The 25,946-nt window shown below is 43.1% G+C and overlaps 1 protein-coding gene across 1 annotated transcript in view; it reads left to right on the top strand.

The window, feature by feature from the left end:
• Window positions 1–24,114, top strand: part of LOC144000381 (uncharacterized) — a 29,892-nt gene extending 5,778 nt beyond the window's left edge. Inside the window, exons 2-4 of the mRNA XM_077494187.1 lie at window positions 949–1,072; window positions 15,043–15,116; window positions 19,534–24,114. Coding sequence (XP_077350313.1) covers window positions 949–1,072; window positions 15,043–15,116; window positions 19,534–20,081 — 746 coding nt within the window. The 3' untranslated portion in view covers window positions 20,082–24,114. The remainder of the gene's footprint in view (window positions 1–948; window positions 1,073–15,042; window positions 15,117–19,533) is intronic.
• The last annotated feature ends 1,832 nt before the right edge of the window (window positions 24,115–25,946 follow it).

The following is a 25,946-nucleotide window of genomic DNA, read 5'->3' as shown; positions in this document are numbered from 1 at the left end:
CACGGTCGGACTTTCAGCCAACAGGCTCGCATCCAACATTTGTTGGCGGAAAGTCCAACAACAAATGTTCGATGGAGCGTACACACGGTCGGACTTTCAGCCAACAAGCTCACATCCAACATTTGTTGGCGGAAAGTCCAACAACAAATGTACGATGGAGCCTACACACGGTCGGACTTTCAGCCAACAGGCTCACATCCAACATTTGTTGGCGGAAAGTCCAACAACAAATGTACGATGGAGCCTACACACGGTCGGACTTTCAGCCAACAGGCTCGCATCCAACATTTGTTGGCGGAAAGTCCAACAACAAATGTTCGATGGAGCGTACACACGGTTGGACTTTCAGCCAACAAGCTCACATCCAACATTTGTTGGCGGAAAGTCCAACAACAAATGTACGATGGAGCCTACACACGGTCGGACTTTCAGCCAACAGGCTCGCATCCAACATTTGTTGGCGGAAAGTCCAACAACAAATGTTCGATGGAGCGTACACACGGTTGGACTTTCAGCCAACAGGCTCGCATCCAACATTTGTTGGCGGAAAGTCCACATAATAGTTTTATAAAACATTGCAATTGTTTATGATGTACAAAGCTAACCAAATATTATCCAGGATTTACATCTACATTACAATCAAACAGAGCCCTCATCATTTATTATCATAATGCAGTCAAGTTGCATATACAACAATACGTGTTGTGGTTTTTTTTTGTAGCAATGTAAGCCAATCAGGGTTTTCCACTATGTACAGGGTACAGGGAACCATCTGATTGGAGGAGAAATAGTAGAGGTGACCTTCATTATTTCACTTTTCATCCATCCCCACTATCTTATTCTCAGGGTCGGGTTGGCTTTGCTTCGGAATATATATTTTTTTTTTGATTTAGAGGTTTTGATCAGGAATTGTTCATAGTTAGTAATTAAGAGTCTTCTTCCTTCCAGGTAATCTGCTTCCACTGGGGAGAAACGTGGAATTTACCAAGGGGTTCGGACTTGTTGACAGAATCGTTAGGTCAGAGAAATTGGTGAAACACTCCGATTTCATTGCCCCGGTCTTTGTACACAGGTAAGTAGGGGACGCCACCTTCATTTTTTAAAGTTCGGACTTCAATGCAATAAAAAAAATAGATACGTTTTTGCACATGTATCTCTAATATGGTTCCAAATTTACATTTTTCTTCAAGCGCAACTGTTCTTGGCTGGACATTAGCCCCTTCATCTTGATCAAAGGACTTTGATACCCACATATCCAAGCCACATTCAGAAGGTTCAGTGCTTAGCAATAAATATATAACCAATTTATCTAAATAAAGTTTTTTAAGAATATGTAAGGCTTTCAGCTGGTGTGCTGATTTGAATGCACTGCTCACATTTGTTACTAAAAGTGGGCAATAGAGTTGGGCAAATGGTTCGGGCCGAGCAAAAGTTCAGCCTGAACATCGCCTGTTCGCCCATTCAGTGAACACCCTAATTTGCAGGGCTGCCGCACAGTGCATTGTAAGCCCTGATTGGGCAAAGCCTTGTCCAATCAGGGCGCAGTGAATAGCTGGTTGTTAAGGAGCGGAGTTAGGAAGCGGGTTGTGGCGTCCTTCACAACCGATGAGTCATCAGCTGTCAATAGGCTTCCCCGCTGACAGCTGAATAAAAAAAAGAAAAGAAATCCATACCAGACCCTTATCTGAGAATGCAGTCCAACAGGCCAGGAAGGTAGAGAGATGAGCATCCCCCCTTCCTGAACCATACTAGGCCACATGCCCTCAACATGGGGGGGGGTGCTATAGAGTGGGGGGTTCTGCCCTTTATGGATGGGGACAAGGGCCTCTTCCCGACAACCCTGGCTGGTGGTTGTGGGGGTCTGTGGGTGGGGGGCTTATCGGAATCTGGAAGCCCCCCAGATCCTGACCCCCCCATGTGAATGAGTAGGGCCTACCCACTCACCAAAAAACTGTTAAAAAGTAATAAAAACACAGAGACAGTTCTTGACAATTTCTTTATTAAAAAATAAAAAAGCAATGTCCCCCTAAAAAGGGTGAACATGTAACATGTTTCAAAAGATAGACTTATCCTTTAAGACCAATTAAAAATAGTTTTAAGTATGGTACATATGTACTTACAAGCACAAAAAAACATCTGCCACGGTCATTCATCTATATAGGGCTAAGAGATCAATCATACATTAAAATGTGTATACAGGTGTATAAGAGTGTATATATGTCAACCACATGATGGCCCCTTATCATCCCCTGGTCAGCAAAATTCTGTACTGTACACGAACAAAACATTTCATTAGCCACTTCCCGACAGGCAAACTGGCGTACTGGTACGTCCATTTGAAATTGCTGCCGTGCCATCACGTGTGCGCTGCCAGTCGGGACCCCCGCGAGTCTGGCCGCGGGTCGCCGCGGGGATACCCGCGATCGTCTTACGGGGAGGCTGAATGGGGAGATGCGGAAGTAAACAGCATCTCCCTGTTCTGCCTGGCAACAAGTGACACTGATCTCTGCTCACTGTGATTGGAGCAGAGATCAATGTTCACTAGCACACAGCCACATCCCCCCCCCCTCCCCACAGTTAGTAAAACGCCCCTAGGACACACTTAACCCCTACACTGCCACCCCCTGGTAAACCCCTTCACTGCCAGTGTCATTTACACAGGAATCACTGCATTTATATAGCACTGATTGCTGTATAACTGACAATGGTCCCAAAAATGTGTCAAAAATGTCTGATGTGTCCGCCATATTGTCGCAGTCACAATAAAAAAAATCGATGATCGCCGCCATTACTAGTAAAAAAAAAGATTAATAAAAATGCCATAAAACTATCCCCTATTTTGTAAACGCCATAAATTTTGCGCAAACCAAAAAATTGCTTATTGCGTTTTTTTTACCAAAAATATGTAGAAGAATACGTATCGGCCTAAACTGAGGGAAAAAACATTTTTTTTATATATTTTTGGGGATATTTATTATAGCTAAAAAGTAAAAAATAATGCGTTTTTTTTTTTTCACAATTGTCGCTCTTTTATTGCTTATAGCGCAAAAAATAAAAACCACAGAGGTGATCAAATACCACCAAAAGAAAGCTCTGTTTGTGGGAAAAAAAGGACGTCAATTTTGTTTGGGAGCCACGTCGCACGACCGCGCAATTGTCAGTTAAAGCGACGCAGTGCCGAATCGCAAAAAGTGCTCTGGTCTTAAGCCAGCAAAATGGTCCGGGGGCTGAAAGTGGTTAACTTGAAAAATGATTGAAAGTCACAGAGGAATGTGGATAGCTTCCAACGAGTTTCCCAGAATCCACCCTGCTTCCTCAGGGAGATATGTGCCATCTATGTATGTCAGTGCAACAAAGACTATATTACTACATTATAATCACCATTTATAAATACGCAAAGTTTTTACAAAGTTCTCAATAGTATGTGACGGATAGGTAAAGATTTATGTGAACATTTTATGTATTCAAATTCCTATTTTCTTTGTTGCTCTATCACAGATATGTGCAGAAAAATTGCACAGGAATCTGAATTGACATTGATTCTTATTTTTGTATATAATATGTATACATTGTGATTGTTGGATTATTTTGCCCCGTTTAGAAAATAAGAATTTGAGAGATTATATAGCGGGGGTGGGGCTGAATATATATTTTTTTTATTGTTTGTTCACATAACATTTGTGTTTGTGGTTGAACTGGATGGACTTGTGTCTTTTTTCAACCTGACTAACTATGTAACTATGTAACATATTCTTATTTGCACAGCTACTAAACAGGGGTTAGGCTTGATTTGTTTTTTTAGAATGGTGTATTTGGAGCTTGAGAGGACAAGGGTAGCCTCTCACACTGTTCCTGTCCAAGCTTCCCTGGGAGGGTCTGCAAGGGTGATAGAAGGATGCAGGGGCCAGGGAGCTGGAACTAAAGACTGGAACTTGGGAACACTGGTATAAGACAAGCAGAATACAGCAGGTAGGGTATCCAGAATACACCAAGTTCAGTTATGAGCGGAGTTGTGTCATAAGCTGGATTCGATGGCATCCAGAATATACCAAGTTCAGTTACAAGTGGATTTGGGTCATAAGCTAGGTTTGATGGGATCCAGAATACACCAAGTTCAGATATGAGCAGAGCTGGGTCATAAGCTGGGTTCAATGGCATCCAGAATACACCAAGTTCAGTTATAAATGGAGTTGGGTCATAAGCTGGGTTTGATGGCATCCAGAATACACCAAGTTCAGTTATAAATGGAGTTGGGTCATAAGGTGGGTTTGATGGCATCCAGAATGGACCAAGTTCAGTTATGAGTGGAGTTGGGTCATAAGCTGGGTTCAATGGCATCCAGAATACACCAAGTTCAGTTATAAATGGAGTTGGGTCATAAGCTGGGTTTGATGGCATCCAGAATGGACCAACTTCAGTTCTGAGCGGAGTTGGGTCATAAGATGGGTTCAATGGCATCCAGAATACACCAAGTTCAGTTATAAATGGAATTGGGTCATAAGCTGGGTTTGATGGCATCCAGAATGGACCAACTTCAGTTCTGAGCGGAGTTGGGTCATAAGATGGGTTCAATGGCATCCAGAATACACCAAGTTCAGTTATAAATGGAGTTGGGTCATAAGGTGGGTTTGATGGCATCCAGAATATACCAAGTTCGGTTACAAGTGGATTTGGGTCATAAGCTAGGTTTGATGGCATCCAGAATACACCAAGTTCAGTTATAAATGGAGTTGGGTCATAAGGTGGGTTTGATGGCATCCAGAATGGACCAAGTTCAGTTATGAGCGGAGTTGGGTCATAAGCTGGGTTCAATGGCATCCAGAATACACCAAGTTCAGTTATAAATGGAGTTGGGTCATAAGCTGGGTTTGATGGCATCCAGAATACACCAAGTTCAGTTATAAATGGAGTTGGGTCATAAGGTGGGTTTGATGGCATCCAGAATGGACCAAGTTCAGTTATGAGTGGAGTTGGGTCATAAGCTGGGTTCAATGGCATCCAGAATACACCAAGTTCAGTTATAAATGGAGTTGGGTCATAAGCTGGGTTTGATGGCATCCAGAATGGACCAACTTCAGTTCTGAGCGGAGTTGGGTCATAAGATGGGCTTGATAACAAAGCAAGGAAGGACACTGGGGATTTAAAACAAAACCCCGGGACTTTTAAGGTGCTAAACTGTAAAGTTAATTAAGGTCACATAAGCAATATGCTCAAACGAATTTTTTTTTTTTTATTATTTACAAACAATAAAAACAATAGTATTATCGACACAATGAATACAGTTCATAAGTTCACTAGGATGGTGAAACCATAAAACAAATGATCATTCCATAATATACCACTCTACATGTTTCGCTTGTTCAGCTTCTTCAGGAGTATTTTATGTGACCTTAATTAACTTTACAGTTTAGCACCTTAAAAGTCCTGGGGTTTTGTTTTAAAACCCCAGTGTCCTTCCTTGCTTTGTTTATAGTTTCTGGGATGTGGTGCTTTTTTGTCAGAGCTCTCCTCTCATTGCCTGTTTGGGCTTGATAACAGTTGAGCTGGAAGGCACCAAATTGTAGGCAGGATCAAGGTCAGGAACAAGCAGAGGATGGCATTGTGCAGGCAGAGAGGTGCAGAGTTCATAGGCAAAACATTTTTTTCAGAAGTCCTGGCCAAGGTCAGTAATAGGGATGAGCAGTAAACATGTGCATGAGCCTTACAACTGTCGTGATCTTTCTGATGGCTGTCCTGGCACATAGATGTACATAATTGTAGGGGGTATTGTGACAACATAACTAATTACGGTTTGAACTAAGTCCACACATTAAGGCCAAACATGAATCCAGCTCTGTATTATTAATATATCCTAAGTAAACATGTGCAAAAGAAAAAAAATTGTTTCGTTTAGTTTCGTTTTAATTCGTTAATTAATTAATTTTGTTTAGTTATATTAGTTAAATTAGTTTAATTTGTTTTCGGATTTTGTTTCGTTTTCTACTGAATTCGAAAAATCGGTCGCATTCGAAAATATTTCAACCAAATTCGAAAATATTTCTACCGGATTCGAAATTATTTCAACTGCATTGGAAACTATTTCAACCGGATCTGAAAATATTTTGTGACCCGAATTTAGGGCCATGTATCTCAGGGTCACTTGGTGATATAAACCCCAAATTTGGAGATGTTGTAGTGCTAGTTCTATTGTGTTTGCAAACCAAATTTGGTGTTTCTAGATATAAGTGACCCCTGAGATATGTGGCCCCAAAATCAGGTCACAAAATGTCATTCTCTGCTGCAGAAAAGTGCTTGACATTTTGAGACCTGACTTTGGGGTCCCGTAACTCGGGGTCACTTAGAGCTAGAAAAATTTGGTATGAAAACACAATAGAACTAGCACTACAACATCTCCCAATTTGGGGTTTCTAGCAGCAAGTGACCCTGAGATACATGGCCCTAAAGTCGGGTCACAAAATATTTTCGAATCCGGTTGAAATAGTTTCCAATGCAGTTGAAACAATTTCGAATCATGTTGAAATCATCTCGAATCCGGTAGAAATATTTTAGAATTTGGTTGAAATATTTTCAAAATGATTTCAACATGATTCTAAATTATTTCAACTGCATTGGAAACTATTTCAACCGGATTCAAAAATATTTTGCGACCTGATTTAGGGCCATGTATCTCGGGGTCACTTAGTGCTAGAAACCCCAATTTGGAGATGGAGTAGTGCTAGTTCTACTCTGTTTGCATACCAAATTTGGGGTTTGTATCTGCAAGTGGCCCCGAGATACGTGGCCCCAAATTTGGGTCGAAAAATGTAATTTTTCGAATTTGATTCGAATTTCGTTTGAATTCGCTAGCATTGTAATTCGGTTATTCGGATGCATCCAAATGTCTGAATAATGAAAATTCGTCTGAATTTTGATTCGGAACGAAACGAAATGCACATGTCTAATCCTAAAATCATTGTCTACATGTAAGCAGTGTAGGTATCTAAATTAGACTCAGTATCAACCTCTTGCAGTCCCTTACAGCAGACCTAAGGCTGGAGGAGAAATAAAAAGTAAAAGGAGACCATAATTTGGTTTGCCATCCAAGGGCTTGTTGATAGTAGAGGAAAGCAGAGTACAGGCATACCCCACTTTTAAGTACACAATGGGGATTATTTACTAAAGCTGTAAAGTGCAAAATCCGGCTCACTTCTGCATAGAAACCAACAAGCTTCCAGGTTTTATAACCAAAGCTTAATTGAACAAGCTGGGGTTAGAAGCTCATTGTTTTTTTATGAAGTGAGCCTAATTTTGCACTTTCCAGCTTTAGTAAATAAACACCATTGTGTACTTAAAAGTGGGATATGCCGGGAGTGCGCATGCACGAGGCTTCCAAGATGGCCGCGATCATCTAAAGCTCCGCTGCCTCGCGGAACAACGGAACCCCTACCGCACGGCACGGCTACCCTTCCGCTTCCCGAGCTATAGGGGCGGAATCCCGAAGTGTTGGGGCACATTTCTGAATGACCGGTGGACTGGCTAAACGCAATCTCGGCCCGCTGTTCGCTTCATTGGACGTGAGGGAGAAATCCAAGATGGCCACCGCAGCACAGCTCCTGTCTCAGGATCACAGATCCGCAGGCACAGTGGATTTCAGGTCAGATACAGACTTTCCTCCTCTCCACGCCACCCCAGGCAACCCCAGGGGTCTCCCCAAGGAAGCCACACCGTCCCCGGCCTCCACGGTCTCTCTGCTGGAACGCACCATCCAGGAGTTCTCTCCCTCCCCAGCGGGGACCTACAGAGTTACCCAGACCGCCATGGCCCCCCCCGAGGCTGCTCATACAGACCCAGTCTCCCACATGGATGCCCTGTTTGGCAAATTCTCTGAATTATTAGAGAGGGGCCTCTCCCAAACTGCCTTGCAAATCACGGGGGAATTGAAAGCTGATTTTATTAACCTAGGCTCCCGGATCGAAACGATCGAACATAAAATGGAGGATACCATAGCCAGATCCATCCAAAACTCCAGACACATCTACTCAGTACAGGAGCAATTGGACATAGCCATGGCCCGTATAGATGACCTCGAAAATAGGTCACGCAGATATAACGTCAGAATTCGCGGGCTTCCAGAATCAATAACTGATGTGTCCAGGGCGGTGCAAGACCTCATTCAACAGCTAATCCCAGACATCCCAGCTACCAAGCTTGAACTTGACCGGGTCCATAGAACCCTCGGCCCCCCTAGGAAGGATGGCACCCCGCGAGATGTTCTGGCCAAGCCACATCACTTCTCGGTGAAAGAAGAATTCATGAAGAGAGCCAGATCCCTGCAACACGTCAATTACCAGGGACACCAGGTTCAGATCTTTGCGGACCTCTCCCCCTCCACGATACAGAGACGAAGAGCTCTAAAACCCCTCTTGCTTGCAATGTCCCACAAAGACATAAAATACAAATGGGCATTCCCTTTTGCGGTCAGGTTCACGGACAAAGGGAAGTCTTTTGCCTTCTCCACTTTTCCCGAGGGGGAAAAGCTCCTCCCCAAGCTGAAAATCATCTCTCAAGAAGCTGACATGGACACTTCTAACCCTAGCCAGGGATCTAACAAACGACCCACTCCTAACAGCCCACAATCCCCGTTATGGACCTCCGGAAGAGCCAAGAAGGTCAAGGATAATGCACCCACCTGAGCAACTTCCAGTCCCATTATCAATCTCTCCATTTTGTGACTGACCGTCCGAGGTCCTGGAGAGGGCCGGAGGACTGCTCCCCAAACTTGGAAAGTTTGGCCCTCCAACCCTTTTTTCCCTCCCCTTGCCTAGGACTTGTGCTACCCTTGTTCTACCCTTATCCCCATTGCCTCCAATAATCCGGGACGCTATGCAGTACTTTGTCCATCTACTGGACTGCCCGTAACCCCGCATATATTTTTTTTGTTTTTGTTTACGTACCCTCGAAATGGGCCCTAAGGTTGCTTTGAGGATTTCCCAGGGGGCTGCATTCCTCAGCACCCCCCCTGGATGTACCATCCTTCCTTATGCCTTAAGAACAGCGTTCATTTCTTAGCCCCAGTGTCTTCTAGGCATTATGTTTAGCCGTGCCTCAAAAGAAAAGTTCCTTTTTATGTATATTGCAGCTTTTATGTTATTGCTATTTAAAGTTGTTTTCACAGTTCGGGTAGTTACCCGACTAGGGGTCCCCAGTTCCGCGAGGGACCACATGTGTAACTCTCCATCCCTCGGCCTTTCCCAGGCGTCTGAGGGTCGGGACTCCTGACCTTATGGGTCGGTTGTCTTCATTGTGTTTGCTTGGGATTTCGGGGGGTGTCTCCTGCCCTGATCTCCTCTTTCTCTTCTCAGGAACCCTTTCTTTCCTTGCCCTTTCTCCCCTTCTCTTCCCCCTTGATGGTAAGCTTCCCCCGTTGAATGTTTGCATGACACTATTTTTTTTCTCCTCAGGTTGGGCTGAGCCAACCCAGTCGACATGGCATCCTGGGAGACATCCTCGGGCCACCGATCTCAATGCCCTTACCAAGAACCCAGCTATAGATTGGGTAAGTGAGGTCGTTTTCAGATGCTGGGCTCCCCCTCTGCTCCATGGCTGATCCACAGGCTGCTAGGCTTAAGATAGCCTCCCACAACATTCAGGGTCTTAATTCCCCCATCAAACGGAGAAAAGCCCTCGATTACTACAAATCCCTGAAACTAGATATAATTCTGCTTCAGGAAACCCACTTTCCTATCCGGTATAGTCCCAAGTACCTACATGCCCACTTCCCTCAGTTCTTCTTAGCCAACGCGGAATCCAAGACCAAGGGGGTGGCCATTTTGATGGCCAAAACATGCAAATTCAATAAGAGTTTTGAAAAAGCGGATCCGGAGGGCAGATTTTTACTTGTAAAGGGCACTGTGGGGGACCAACTGTACTCCTTGGTCTCCTACTATGCCCCGAACACGGGTCAGGCCAAATTTTTCGAATCCATGCTACGTACCTTAGCACCTCTTTTAGAGGGGACGGTTATTGTCGGAGGAGACTCTAACGTCGCCTTTGATCAAGGACTTGATAAATCCTCCCCCTCACGTCCCCGCTTAACCAGGCCCACAAAGGCAAGCTTACGGATTGCCAAATTGCTACACGCTCATGGGCTATCCGATGTCTGGCGGGAATTAAACCCCACAAAGAGAGACTACACTCACTTCTCAGCGCCTCACCAATCATATGCACGCATAGACCACATACTTGTCCCCTCCTCGCTCCTTCCCAGGATGCTCAAAGCCTCCATCACTGACACAGTGATCTCAGATCACTCTCTTGTAATTGTGACGGCCCTGGGGGGCTCGAGTGGGAGACATCCTAGGCATTGGAGGTTAAATGAATCCCTCCTTTCGGAGCCATCACGAGTTATAGATCTCGACAAAGCATTGAAGGATTATTTTTCTATTAATGCGACTCCTGATGTCTCCCCCGAGACCCTGTGGGCGGCGCACAAAGCTTACATTAGGGGAAAATTCATGCAATTGGGTTCTCAAATAAAACGGGAAAGGCAATCAACCATCCTGAAGCTAGAAGAGGAATACTCTAAACTCAGAGCTCTTCACAAAAAGGACCCCCTCCGTACCCCCACGGCCATACTAGACAGGACTCGCTTAGAACTAAATCTCGCCCTCACCACGAAAGCTGAAAAATCAGTTAGGTGGGCTGGCCACAAATTTTACTCACAGGCGGATAAAATAGGCACTCTCCTGGCCAATAGACTCTCCCCTAGAACCAAGCTGAGCACCCTCCCTCGGATCAGAAGCGCGGGACTCCCGCCCACGTCTAATCCGGTCACAGTTCTGATTGCCTTTCAGAAATTCTACACCTCTCTCTACAGTAGCTCCCCACCCCCCAAAGATAACCTCCTTCCAAAGTTTTTGGAGGGTCTGCCCATCCCGGCCTTATCGGACGTTCACAAACAAGTTATGGAAGCCCCCTTCCAGACAGAGGAGATACTGGAAGTCATTAAGACTCTTAAAAAAAGCTCCGCCCCTGGTCCCGACGGCCTTTCGATCCCTTACTATAAAGCCTTTGCCAACACACTAGCTCCCCACCTGGCCAATCTCGGTAACCATAAAGCTAATGGAGACCCCCTGGATCCCCACCTTAACACGGCGTATATCACGGTCATCCCCAAACCTGGCAAGAACTTGGAAGATGTCAGCAACTACAGACCGATTTCCCTTATTAATAATGATCTCAAAATTCTTACGAAAGTTATGGCCAATAGGTTAGCCTCCTTTATTGGACGCTATGTCCACAAGGATCAAGTTGGTTTTATTCCCGGCAGACAGGGACCTGACCAAATTCGGAGGGCGATCGACATTATCTCCATTTTGCAGTCTAATTGGGAAGGGGGATCCGGACAATCTGGCTTCCTCCTTTCCTTAGATATTCAAAAGGCTTTCGACTCGGTCTCATGGCAGTACATCTTCCAGCTCTTTGACAGGTGGGGATTTGGGGCTCGCTTCCTTGGCTTATTACAGGCCTTATACTCCCAGCCGAGGGCCCAAATTCGAATGCAGGGATACCTTTCTGAGCCAATTCCCATCACCAGGGGGACCAGACAGGGGTGCCCCCTATCCCCCCTCATATTTGCAATAGCCATTGAAACACTGGCGATCGCAGTCCGCCACAATATGGACATTAGAGGTGTCCAATGCGGTAGTCAAACGCACAAATGTGGACTCTTCGCGGACGACATACTGTTGTTCCTCACTTCCCCCCTCACAACCCTACCCAACTTATCCCGGGTATTGGACGACTTTGCCAAGGTCTCAGGCTTGAGGGTTAATTACTCCAAGTCTGTGGCGTTGAATGTTTCTCTCCCCACTCACCAAGTCCTCTCTCTCAAACAATCCTTTCCGTTCCAATGGAGTGACACTGCCATCCAATACTTGGGTATCTCCCTCACACCTAAAATAGAGATGCTATATGCCCACAATTACCCCAAATTATACAGACAGCTGGAAACCGACCTCTCCTCATGGTCTAAACATGAATTATCCTGGCTTGGCCGGATTAACTCCATAAAAATGACCTTTCTCCCCAAAATCCTTTACTACTTTCGAGCCCTGCCAATACCAGTTCGGAAGGACCACCTTTGCTCTCTGCAAAGCAAAATACTGAAATATATTTGGGGTAATAAGGGATACCGTCTACCGCAAAACACGCTCTTCCTGCATAGACGCAGAGGGGGGCTGGGTCTGCCTAACCTCCACAAATACTACCTTGCAGCTCGCCTAGCCCAACTCTCCTCGATCTACTCCAAATTTGAGAAACCGGACTGGCAGTCCATAGAACGCTGTGCGGTACCCTCCTATACACTAGATTTTTTATTATGGTGCCCGCCCAAAGCCAGGCCGCCCATCATGTCCCCATCCCTTTCTCACTCCTGTGCCCTATGGGACAGCCTTCGCAAAGAGCCTTCCCTAGTCTCCACTATAAGACCCCTTGCTCACATGTTCCGTAATCATGACTTCCCCCCCGGTCTGAACATTGAGGCCTTCAGATGGTGGTTGGACAAGGGACTATACCGGATAGGTCACTTTTTTAATTCCAGGGGTCCGATTTCCCTAGCTTATTGTATCGAACACTTAGAGCTACCAAACACAGAGAGGTTCCGCTTCCACCAAATATCTCACTACCTGAACTCACTTTGGAAAAACAAACCCCTTCCTCCTCCCTTTACTGAATATGAAGCCTGGTGTGGTGGAGTCGGGGAGCAGAGGGGTGGTATTTCAGTGATCTACACGGCTCTCACTTCCCCAACGGGTAAATCCCCCTATATGACGGCTTGGGAATCTGATCTCCAGACCTCTGGGAGTCTCGAATCCTGGCAGCTGGCCTTAGCCAGATCCTTTCGGGGGATCCAGAACACCTCACTAATGGAGGCTAGCATCAAATTGATAACCAGGTGGTACCTCACTCCAGTAAGGCTAGCCAGAATATATCCCACGGCTAATCCCTTATGTTTCAGGGGGTGCCAACTTCGTGGCTCCATGATCCACATCTGGTGGGAATGCCCTAGACTCCGTTCGTTCTGGACTAAAATATTCAACTTGATTTACTTAGTCACAGGCTGCCGGGTTTCGAGAACTCCAGAGGTTGCGTTACTCAATACCCCGATTCCTTTGATGTCTGGTAACATTCAGAAACTAACTTATTTTATTCTATTAGGAGCCAAAATTGCGATTGCCTCCGCATGGAAGCAACCCAAACCCTCCTTCCTCGCAGTTAAGAGGATGATATCGTGGATAATGTCCCAAGAAAAACTATCAGGTATTCTGTCAGACACCACACCTAAATTCCGAAAGGTGTGGGACCCTTGGGCCCGTTACATGGGAATCTCTCTGCTGCCGGGGGTACCCCCAGGCCCTCCCCTAGGAACCAGACCTCACCCCTAAAGCACCCATCCTTACATCGATTGTGAAACATTCCCTCGCTATATCCTTCCACCCTTTCAGGACATAGCTTACCTCCCCCGACCCCTCTGTTCTCCTCTTCTCCTCCTTTCTTCTCTTCTCTGTCCTTCTAGTCGTTCTAAGATTTTGGTTTGCTCAACAGAGCTGTAATTGACAAGTTCACCATACAGTCCAATTTAATGTTGCGGTACCCACGGCAGACGATCCCCCGACTGTTTTTCCCCTCTGCGAGGGAGGGGCCTGGGAGGACACTCCCTCATCCTGGCACAGCAAGTTCCCTATTAGGGGTGTCGGGATGGGGGCTCCTGGGAGTTACCCTAATAGTCCTACCTGGTGGGCTCTCCCGGGGGAGACACCCTCCGTTTACCTCTTATTGATGTAGCCCCTCGATAAGGAAGGGCTTGCCGACTGTACACTCTTGATATTGTCTGTTTTTCACTAATGTCTCATGTTTTTTTACTTACATTGTGACAGCAGGCCCTCCCTGCTACTGCTAGTTTGTGTACTGTTTTAAGTATGTAAGTGCCTTTAATATAAAATAAAATATTTTGAAAGTAAAAGTGGGATATGCCTGTAACAGCTATATGAGCTCACTGGTCTCCCTCTTCATTGTCCAATCACGATCTGGGGGAGGGATAAGACCTGTAAATGTTACTGAACTCTGGTAAAGACAAAGTAGTTCCCTTCCTCTACTAGTATCTAGTGTGTGGCAGAGCTGTGAAGACCACAAGACTGAGTGGACGGAAATATACAGTAAACCCTTTGCAGGTAAAACATTTCCCATATATGTATTTAGTTGGGTTCCTTGAGTTTGTTTGAAAGGCTTTATAGTACCGTACTTGTTATACATTCTATACATAGCCCTACAGAACATAGACAGTGCACAGTCCACATGGGCTTTGCTGCTTAACTGCAGACAGGAAACAGGAACTTTTATTCAGGGAAAGACATTGAGCATACCTGTCAGGAACCATGAAACAGACAGAGAAAGAAGTACAATCAAATCACACTTGTTTATTAATAAAAATAAAAAGGTAAATAGGAAAAAGCGTAGTCAAGTATAGCCAGAGTCCAGTAGCCAGATCGGGTAGTCAGTCAGTCCAAAGTTCATAAACCAGATCGGGTAATCAGCCAGTCCAGACGTCAGGGATCCAAGGAGAGCAACTGCAAGCAGGATAAGAAGCCAGGAGGGATGTCAGCAAGCCAGTCTTGAAACAAACAGCAGGAGATGGTTCCTAGTGATGTGACCAACGCGAAGGCAAAGGAAAGTGTGAGCTGGAAGGCTTTAAATAGGCAGGTCAGACGAGCATCATCAGGAACAGCTGGTAACTGTGGAAAGAGAAGAGAGCTGGCAATTAGCCGACAGCTGAGCAGCCAGCCCAGAGGAGGAAGGGCTAAGCCAGCCCTGACAATACCATAGATGCAGTTACAAATGTATAAACTCTGCCATCTACTGGTTAAAGAATATATCTCGAAATACTGATGTACAGTAGTTGTTGCACAAGTACAATTCTGTATTCCAACAGCATGGCCCCTTTGGTTGAAACTAACTGTATCAGTACAACTTTAGAGATTCTTTTTTTTCATCCCTGTTGTTTAGTGTGAAGCATATAATTCCCCCCGAGGAAATGAATGAATTGAAGAGCGTTCTTCATACAGCCAGAGATCTGACTGGTAGGTTCCAACTTTATTTCTCTGAAATAAAATTTTGGACAAGAATTTTTTAACATAAGGTGGCAAAAGTATCAAACCTTCCTCTCTCTTTGCTTGTCATCCAGTCTTCTCTCTGATGGAGGAAGAAGTATTATTTTTTCCCAAATATCCCGTGTCATCTGTGAATGCGGGAATCCCTGCGGCTAATATACAGGAATGACAACTTCCTGTCCAATGTGACCACCAACGCTGTCAACTTCTCCAGTCAAATTTTATTTTTTCATTTTGTATAAAATAAAAAGGCCTTAAAAGCTCGGCCAGTTTTATTTTTTATTTTTTTTATTGCTGTCTGTGTCTCATTAATTACATCCTACCCATGCAGTAGAATAAGAGTCAAGGTGGAACTAAACTCTCTCAATCGACATGAACTATTTTTAATCCTTATGCTGTTAGCATTAGTAAATAGATAGCAGGGTATATTATATTTTCTTGTGTTATACTTTTGTTTTACATATCTTCAGCTGCTTCCTGATCTCTAGGCCAAAAATGATGTCATACATCCCAGACGTCTTCATGGGAGGAGGGGCTTTTTCAGCTAAGCACACGCATGCCCGAGCTAAGGACAGATGGATTCCAGGAAGAAAATGCTCCATTAATCATCTGCCTTACTCAAGGTGGCCGCTGCTAGAAAATGAGAGGAGGGTGTTTTTTTCAATAAAATAAAGCTTGGAGACGCTGATGGATGGGTTGGCCTTTACATATTAAAAATTATGTTTTTTCATAGATATGTGTGAACAGGTCAGTCTCCCATCTCCACCTCCACTAACACACAGACCGGGTTCTGGCCCCGCCCATCACATATTCCAATGAGCAAAAAATGATTCTGGTTGGCCGCACATCCAGTAAAATCACCTTTATTTCAGTCCATAAAAACATGTCCAAAAACACAAATAGAGGGGAAAAGCATCACCAGCTAACGTGTTTCACGCTCCCTTAGTGTGTAGTCATAGCTTACATACAAATGTCCACTACATATATATATATATATATATATATACACACACATATATATATATATATATATATATATATATATATATATATATATATATATATATATATAATATAATATATATTTATAATGTATATATATATATATATATATATATATATATATATATATATATATATATATATATATATATATATATATATATATATATATATATATATATATACATATATACATATTAATATATATATTTATTTCAGTCCATAAAAACATGTCCAAAAACACAAATAGAGGGGAAAAGCATCACCAGCTAACGCGTTTCACGCTCCCTTAGTGTGTAGTCATAGCTTACATACAAATGTCCACTACATATATATATATATATATATATATATATATATATATATATATACACACACATATATATATATACATATATATATATATATATATAATATAATATATATATTTATAATGTATATATATATATATATATATATATATATATATATATATATATATATATATATATATATATATATATATACATATATACATATTAATATATATATTTATAATGTGTGTGTATATATATATATATATATATATATATATATATATATATATATATATATATATATATATATTTTATAAATATTTTATAAATAAATAAATATATATATATATATATATATATATATATATATATATATATATATATATATATACATATACATGCAACAATTACTTGTGATTGGAACAATCTGTGTGAACCAATTGATTTTCGGCTGCCAATAATTGGCAGATGACGACCCCTGTTTAGCGATGCAAACGCAGAAAAACTCTGATATATATAATAGATATAAAACATAATAAGAACCATATAAAGAACAGACTGAATACAAAATAAAAATGGAACTCAATTTTTATAAAAAGTTAGGGAAAAAAATAAAAATAAAAATGTCTGGGTCACCAGTAGCAAAAGTTTTAAAAAATGGCTATTGGGGTTACCAGTAGCAAAACCCCAGGATGCACATTATTCCTTCATAAAAATGTGACACATCCCATTCATGGTTGAGCCCTACCGGTTTCCGTGTACCCAGACAGAAATCCAGAAAACATCATTTTTACAAAGTCTGAACTTATCACCACCTCTCCTGGGGTCTATGACATTTTCTACACCCTGTATAGATACAGCTGAGTGGTCACCTGCATGACAACCATTGAAGTGGTTATCTACATTGGTTGAATGCTTCTTGGTAATGTCATAAAGATGGTCATGCAGGCGATCCCTCAACCTGAGGGGAGTACGGCCAACATTATGAATTTTGCAAAGGTTGGACGCAATTGCATATATTAAATACCTAGTGTTACATTTAAAGAATGTAAAGCCATCATTTCTGTCATTACTAATAGAATGCAAAGAGTCTCCCCTCTTAATGTGTGAAAAGTAGGGGCAACCACTAATGCCATATGCAAAAGTGCCTTTGAACTGAAGCACATAGTGTTTTCAGTTTGTGGTGCTCTGTTAGGGCTAGTTTACACTTTGCTTCAAAACAAGGCTTTGGACAGGCTTTATTAAAGCTCTCTGAATGCCAGTCAAAGCCCCTGTCACTTCAGTCCTGTTTACACCTTGCTTTTCCTTGGTGCTTTGATGAGGCTTTGATGAGGCTTCAGTGGGGCTTTAATGAGGCTTTGGTGGAGCTTAGATGAGTCTTCGATGAGGCTTCGATGTGGGGCTTCGGTGAGACTTTGAGGGGCTTCAATGAGGCTTTGATGAGGCTACGGTGGAGCTTAGATGGGGCTTTGATGAGGCTTTGGTGGAGCTTAGATGGGTCTTTAATGATGCTTCGATGTGGGTCTTCGGTGAGACTTTGAGGGGCTTTGATGAGGCTTTGGTGTGGCATCAGTGGGGCTTCAAGCAAGCTTTGCCATAGATTTCTATGGAGGCTTTGAAGATGTTTTGAAGCACCACTAAAGTTATACGGGGTATAATTTTTGAAGCGAAGCAGGACTCGGGCCCCACCATCATATTAATGGGCAGGAATCCAACACGAAAAACGCTCCACTATTGGGAATCCTTGCTTTAAATGTGTAGAGCTGCTGGAAATTTTCCCAGGTTCTTTTTTTCAGTGCTTGCCCCACAGCCAGGTACATGATTACAGTCACTCTTTTCCTAAAAAACAGTCTAGGGGTGTCGCTGTTTTTGTCGTTTTAATTTTTGGAGTAACTGAGAAAGGGTTGAGGGAATTGAGCGGATTACTCCAAAAACAGAACTACTGTATGTGCAGATGAAGGGACAGTAAACTCCTTTCTGAAAAGCTGAGGCAATTGCAAACTGTGAACTTGGCTTTGTAGTAGAAGAAGTTAAAAGCAAGCTTCTTTCTTTAGTCAAACCAGAGCATAGTCCCCTGGCATAGAATCAGATAGACTTAGCTCTTCAGGACACCAGCCAATGTCCCATTTGGTCAACCACACAGCTGACTCTCTAGCAGCAGCCCCAAAGTTTCTAAGATCTCTCACAGCCAGTCTGTCCTCACAAATCTGTAGGGAAAGTTGGTCGCCTCCTTTCAAACATCCAAGTCACACTTTCCTCCAGTGATACCAGACTAGATTTTCCGCAGACAGCCCCACCAGCCTGTAGTCTCAGCTTCCAAGCTCTTAGGTCGACCATCCGAGGCCTCACAAATAAGGATGAGCCCAGGCGTGTTCGCAAACAGCATGTGCAAAGCCCGCCAAGAGGTCGGCACTGCGGAGCGCTAATCACAAGCAGTGAGACATTGTCCTGATGCGTAGTTGCAGAGATCGGGAAATGTCTCACTGCTTGTGATTAGCGATCCCCAGTGCCGACTTCCTGGTGGGCTCTGCATGTGCTGTTTGTGAACACGCCTGAGCTCATCATTACTCACAAACAGTAAGCACATGGCAGCGTTGCCCTGGAGGGAAACAAGCTCTCCAGGCTGGACTTCCCCTCTGCAGGCAGAGACCCAGCAGCTCTGAGTCTCAGAGTATTTTCACAGACTCTCAGCAGTCTTCAGGGATTGGCCATGGCTGTATCAATACTCTTGCTACTATTTGTATTGCTTCACACCTATGTTCCAGAGAGTTCTCCAGCTCTCTGGAAAGCAGAGGAAACAGTCTAAACTAGCAGCAGCTGAAACATTGAACATCCCAAATCACATGCAGTTGCAATGGCTACAGTGAGCACAACTAAATGTACCTAACACAATATTTACTGCCACGCTGGTTACAATGAAGCAAGCTAAATTTACCTAACAACAAAAATACAGCTCCTCGGAACAAAGTGAGCCACAACTAATTCTAACCTATCCCAGCACCTATCTAGGAGGGTGCTACACATGTGGCCAACACATACTGTATGAACTTTTCTATATTTGAAGTAACTAATTTCTCTTCTCCTTCCAGGGATCTATCCCATTGTGGTCCTCACCCACAAAAACTATGGGAACTTAACTACCGTTGAGTCCTCTTTCAGGGACATGGGCATAGAAAGGATTTTTGCATTTGAAAATTACACCCACGAAGACCACTTTAAAACCAGAGGAAGACACGAGGAAGTGCTGAAGTTCCTACAGGAAGTCATTAAAGATGCTCAGTTCCGTGTAGAACATGAGACACGGAATCCAGTGAAGGAGATGCATGACCGCAAACAGTTTGTCGTCAATTATGTTCACCAGCGAGAGAAGAAGATGGAACAGGAAAGTCTGGAGAGAAAGAAAGCCTTAGAAAGAGCAATTAGGGAAAAAGAATTAAAAAGACAAGAGGAAGAGTTAGAAAGAGAGGGACGGAGGAGAAGAGAAGCTGAAGAAGCTGCGCTGAGGAAACGGAGAGAAGAGTTGGAGAGGCAGAGATCATTTGAACAAGCCCAATATAATGAGGAAATCCTGGCACAACAGCAAGCCAATAAGAAAGGAAACAAGAAATTTCTTGGATTGTTTGGTAAGAAGAAGTAGAAATCATAAATAAAAACACTCAAAAACATTATAGGGATTCTAGAAAAAAACATATTTGTGCTATATCTGTAAGCATGAGGGTGAGGTCTTTGACGGAGTTTATATCTACTGAAAGACACAAGCCTGGTACTGAGTAGTACAGTCTGGAAAACTTTTCTCCACCTCCACAGAATCGTCTACACCTCCATGGAATCTACTACATCTCCACAGAATTGACTACATCTCCACAGAATATCTACACCTCCGCTAAATCCTCTACATCTCCATGGAATCTTCTACGCCACTAAATCTTTTATACTTCCACAGAATCTTTTACACCTCCATGGAACCTACTACACCTCCACAGAACCATCTACACCTCCACAGAACCATCTCCACCTTCACAGAACCATCTCCACCTCCACAGAATTCTATACACCTCCACAGAACCATCTACACCTCTACAGAATCTTCTACACCTCCATAGAACCATCTACACCTCCACAAAATCTTTTACACCTCCACAAAATCTTCTACACCTCCACAAAATCTTCTACGCCCCCACCAAATCTTCTACACCTCCACAGAATCCTCTACACCTCCACAGAATCCTCTACACCTCTACAGAATCCTCTACACCTCCACAGAATCCTATACACCTCCACCAAATCTTCTACACCTCCACATAAGTCTATACACCTCCACACAACCATCTACACCTCTACAGAATCTTCTAAACCTCCACATAATCTTCTACACCTCTACAAAATCTTCTACACCTCTACAAAATCTTCTACACCTCAACAGAATCTTCTACACCTCCACAGAATCTTCTACACCTCCACAGAATCCTCTACACCTCCACAGAATCCTCTACACCTCCACAGAATCCTCTACACCTCCACAGAATCCTCTACACCTCCACCAAATCTTCTACACCTCCACATAATTCTATACACCTCCACACCTCCACAGAACCATCTACACCTCTACAGAATCTTCTACACCTCCACATAATCTTCTACACCTCTACAAAATCTTCTACACCTCTACAAAATCTTCTACACCTCAACAGAATCTTCTACGCCTCCACAAAACCTTCTACACCTCTACATAATTTTCTACACCTCTACATAATTCTATACACGGAATAGTTTTGGGGGAAATGGGATTATTGCGGTGCCTATTTGTCTAACAAGCAAATATAAATTAAATTAAATATAAAGATAACAAAGAAAACAAAATTTATATAGAGTACATAGTTGAAGAAAAAGCTGGGTGGAGTATTGGTTCCCCTGAAGAAGCCATTGTAATGGCGAAACATGTTGGGGCATTCTTGACCAGCAAGTAATTTCTGACCAAGTAGATTGAGCAGACGTGTATTTTAACTTATGCATTTGTACTTATGGTCTATGTATTTTGACCACTCTTTTATTGTATTTAATAAATAAAAAAGAACTTTTCTTCAACTATGTACTCTATATAAATTTTGTTTTCTTTGTTATCTTTATATTTAATTTAATTTATCTTTGCTTGTTAGACAAATAGACACCGCAATAATCCCATTCCCCAATACTATTCCATCTAACTAAAATTCTGGGATGAGGTGCTTTAATGTATCGGATTCCCCCGCCTGATTTCCTTTTTACCATATTTCTATACACCTCCACAGAGTCCTCCACATCTCCACAGAACCATCTACACCTCTACAGAATCTTTTACACCTCCACAAAACATTCCATACCTCAACAGAATCTTCTACACCTCCACAAAACATTCCATACCTCAACAGAATCTTCTACACCTCCACAAAATCTTCTACAGCTCCACATAATTTTCCACACCTCTACATAATCCTATACACCTCCACAGAGTCCTCCACAGAACCATCTACACCTCTACAGAATCATCTACACATCTACAAAATCTTCTATACCTCAACAGAATCTTCTACACCTCCACAAAACCTTCTATACCTCCACAGAACCATCTACACCTCCACAAAATCTTCTACACCTCCACAAAATCTTCTACACCTCCACAGAACCATCTACACCTCCACCAAATCTTCTACACCTCCACAGAACCATCTACACCTCCACAAAATCTTCTACACCTCCACAGAACCATCTACACCTCCACAAAATCTTCTACACCTCCACAGAACCATCTACACCTCCACAGAACCATCTACACCTCCACAAAATCTTCTACACCTCCACAGAACCATCTACACCTCCACAGAACCATCTACACCTCCACAAAATCTTCTACACCTCCACAGAACCATCTTCACCTCCACAGAACCATCTACACCTCCACAAAATCTTCTACACCTCCACAGAACTATCTACACCTCCACAAAATCCTCTACACCTCCACAGAACCATCTACACCTCCACAAAATCTTCTACACCTCCACAGAACCATCTACACCTCCACAGAACCATCTACACCTCCACAAAATCTTCTACACCTCCACAGAACTATCCTCACCTCCACAGAACCATCTACACCTCCACAAAATTTTATACACCTCCACAGAACCATCTACACCTCACAAAATCTTCTATACCTCAACAGAACCTTCTACAGCTCCACATAATTTTTCACACCTCTACATAATCCTATACACCTCCACAGAGTCCTCCACAGAACCATCTACACCTCTACGGAGTCTTCTACACCTCTACAAAATCTTCTACACCTCTACAAAATCTTCTACACCACTACAAAATCTTCTACACCTCCACAAAATCTTCTACACCTCCACAAAACCTTCTACACCTCCACAGAACCTTCTACACCTCCACAGAACCATCCACACCTCCACAGAACCTTCTACACCTCCACAGAACCTTCTACACCTCCACAGAACCATCTACACCTCTACAGAACCATCTGCACCTCAACAGAATCTTCTACACCTCCACAAAACCTTCTATACCTTAACAACATCTTCTATACCTCTATAGAACCATCTACACCTCCACAGAACCATCTACACCTCCACAAAATCTTCTACACCTCCACAGAACCATCTACACCTCCACAAAATCTTCTACACCTCCACAGAACCATCTACACCTCCACAGAACCATCTACACCTCCACAAAATCTTCTACACCTCCACAGAACCATCTACACCTCCACAAAATCTTCTACACCTCCACAGAACTATCCTCACCTCCACAGAACCATCTACACCTCCACAAAATCTTATACACCTCCACAGAACCATCTACACCTCACAAAATCTTCTATACCTCAACAGAACCTTCTACAGCTCCACATAATTTTTCACACCTCTACATAATCCTATACACCTCCACAGAGTCCTCCACAGAACCATCTACACCTCTACAGAGTCTTCTACACCTCTACAAAATCTTCTACACCTCTACAAAATCTTCTACACCACTACAAAATCTTCTACACCTCTACAAAATTTTCTACACCACTACAAAATCTTCTACACCTCCACAAAATCTTCTACACCTCTACAAAATCTTCTACACCTCCACAAAATCTTCTACACCTCCACAAAATCTTCTACACCTCCACAGAACCATCCACACCTCCACAGAACCTTCTACACCTCCACAGAACCTTCTACACCTCCACAGAACCTTCTACACCTCCACAGAACCATCTACACCTCTACAGAACCATCTACACCTCAACAGAATCTTCTACACCTCCACAAAACCTTCTATACCTTAACAACATCTTCTATACCTCTATAGTATCCTCTACACCCCCACAGAACCATCGACACACCTCCACAAAATCTTCTACGCCTCTCCTGAATCTTTTACACCTCCACAGATGTTTTTTCTACAGTTCAACAGAATCTTCTATACCTCCAGGGAACTTTCAACATCCCAACAGAAGCCTACAGCCATTCTATGGGGTTTTTCCAGTATTTTATTAGCAGAACTGAAGCAACAATAAAAGCCTGGAAACTTGAAAGAACTATTTTGTGAACACCGTATTTTAAAGCTGCTTCTTCTTGTGGATATACCTGCCTGAAATAAATATATAACGAGCATCATATTTTCTTTTCTTCAGCTGGACTGCTACTTTTGTATCACTGTACTCTGTGCTTTGCACTTGTGCACACTGCACTGCTACTTATATAATTCAAGAAATACATGCTATGGGTATTAAAGCTGAACTAAAATTCATATATGAGAGTTGTTTTATCTGCCAAACGGTTTGCATTACTGTCCATCCAGTCCTCAAATTTACCAAGCAGTCTCACACAGCACAGCCAGGTAGAAAGCATTACTTATGCCCTGTAGACATCGTCGGAAATTCCAACGGAAAAGGTTATATTGTTGGAAAATCCGATCGTGTGTGGACTCTATCGGACTTTTTCCATCGGAAATTGCGAAAGAAAAAATTTGAGAGCAGGATCTCAAATTTTCCGACAAAAAAAATCAGATCGGACTTTTTGTAGAGAATTCCGATCGGACAAAGAGCCACACATGCTCAGATAAAATTATGAGACCAAAGCTATTGGCTACTAGCCTCTACGTAGTCCCGTCGTAACGAACGAACGTCATCACGCTCCGAACGATCGGATTTTCCGACAACTTTGTCCGACCGTGTGTATGCAACACCAGTTTAGGACAAAATCCGTCTGAAAAAATCTGACGGATTTTGTTGTTGGAAATGTCTGATTGTGTGCACAGGGCATTACAGTTAAAGCGGAATTCCAGCCGCTTTTGTGTTTTTTAAGGGTCAGCAGCTCCAAAAAGTGTCTACACGGTCTCTCAAAAAAATGCAACCACTCAAATTAACCCTCACAGCACTGGAATATCCCTGCTATGGGGGTATCTGGAGAAAAGGAATTCAGATTCCACACCAACCCCAGCACAATTTAAAAATACATTCACTAAACTTGAGCTAAAATAAAAACAACGATACCACCCCCCCCCCCCCAGTCAGGAGCAGATGAAGCCACCTCTCTGCTCACTCTGATCTCTCCTGCTATCAGTATGCTCCTAGTGAATGTATTTGTATACCACACCCTTGTTTGGCTTTCAATCCTGCCCCTCCCTCTCCTAGTCTGAGTGTTTCTGTACAGGAATTTCCGAGAGGCCAATATCAATTGAAATTTAGATACTTACACTTGTTTTAACAACGTGACAATGAACCCAGTGCTGAATTCATTTGTGTCTTCAGCTTTAAATTATGTTCACAATTTGCTGTAGATGGAAATATGAAAGGAGAAGTTGTACTGTATACAAGCCGTGAACAATGGGGAATTTCAATGGATTAAAATAAAACTTCATTATCTGTAATGCCCCCGTACACACGAGTGGATTTTCCGTCAGAAAAAAATCTTGGATGGTTTTTCCGACGGAATTCTGCTCAAGCGTGGCTTGCCTACACACGGGTCATACAAAAGTTCTCTGAACTTTTGACCGTCAAGAACGTGGTGACGTACAACACTACGACGAGCCGAGAAAGTGAAGTTCAATGCTTTCTGAGCATGCGTCGAATTGTTTCCGAGCGTGCGTAGGAATTCTGCGCGTCGTCCGACTGAAAAATTGAGAACCTGCTCTCAGTCTTTTTCTGTCTGGAATTCCACCAGCAAAAGTCGTAAGGAGCGTACGCACACGGTCGCATTTTCCGACCAAAAGCTCTCATCGGACTTTTGCTGGCAGAGTTTCCGATCGTGTGTACGCGGCATAAGTGTTTTACTTCTTCTATACCCTTGATGGATTAATGCAAATGGCGTTAAATTGGAGACCTGGACATTTCTGGGATTGTTAACCACTTGCTTACTGGGCAATTAAACCCCCCTTCTGCCCGGACCAATTTTCAGCTTTCAGCGCTGATGCACTTTGAATGACAATTGCGCGGTCATACAACACT

The sequence above is a fragment of the Lithobates pipiens genome, unplaced genomic scaffold (genome assembly GCF_037356315.1).
Source record: "Lithobates pipiens isolate NorthernLeopardFrog02 unplaced genomic scaffold, aLitPip1_a1.2 Scaffold_22, whole genome shotgun sequence".
Lineage (NCBI taxonomy): Eukaryota > Metazoa > Chordata > Amphibia > Anura > Ranidae > Lithobates > Lithobates pipiens.
Note: the sequence above shows the minus strand (reverse complement) of the source record. Positions and strands in the feature narration are given on the sequence as shown.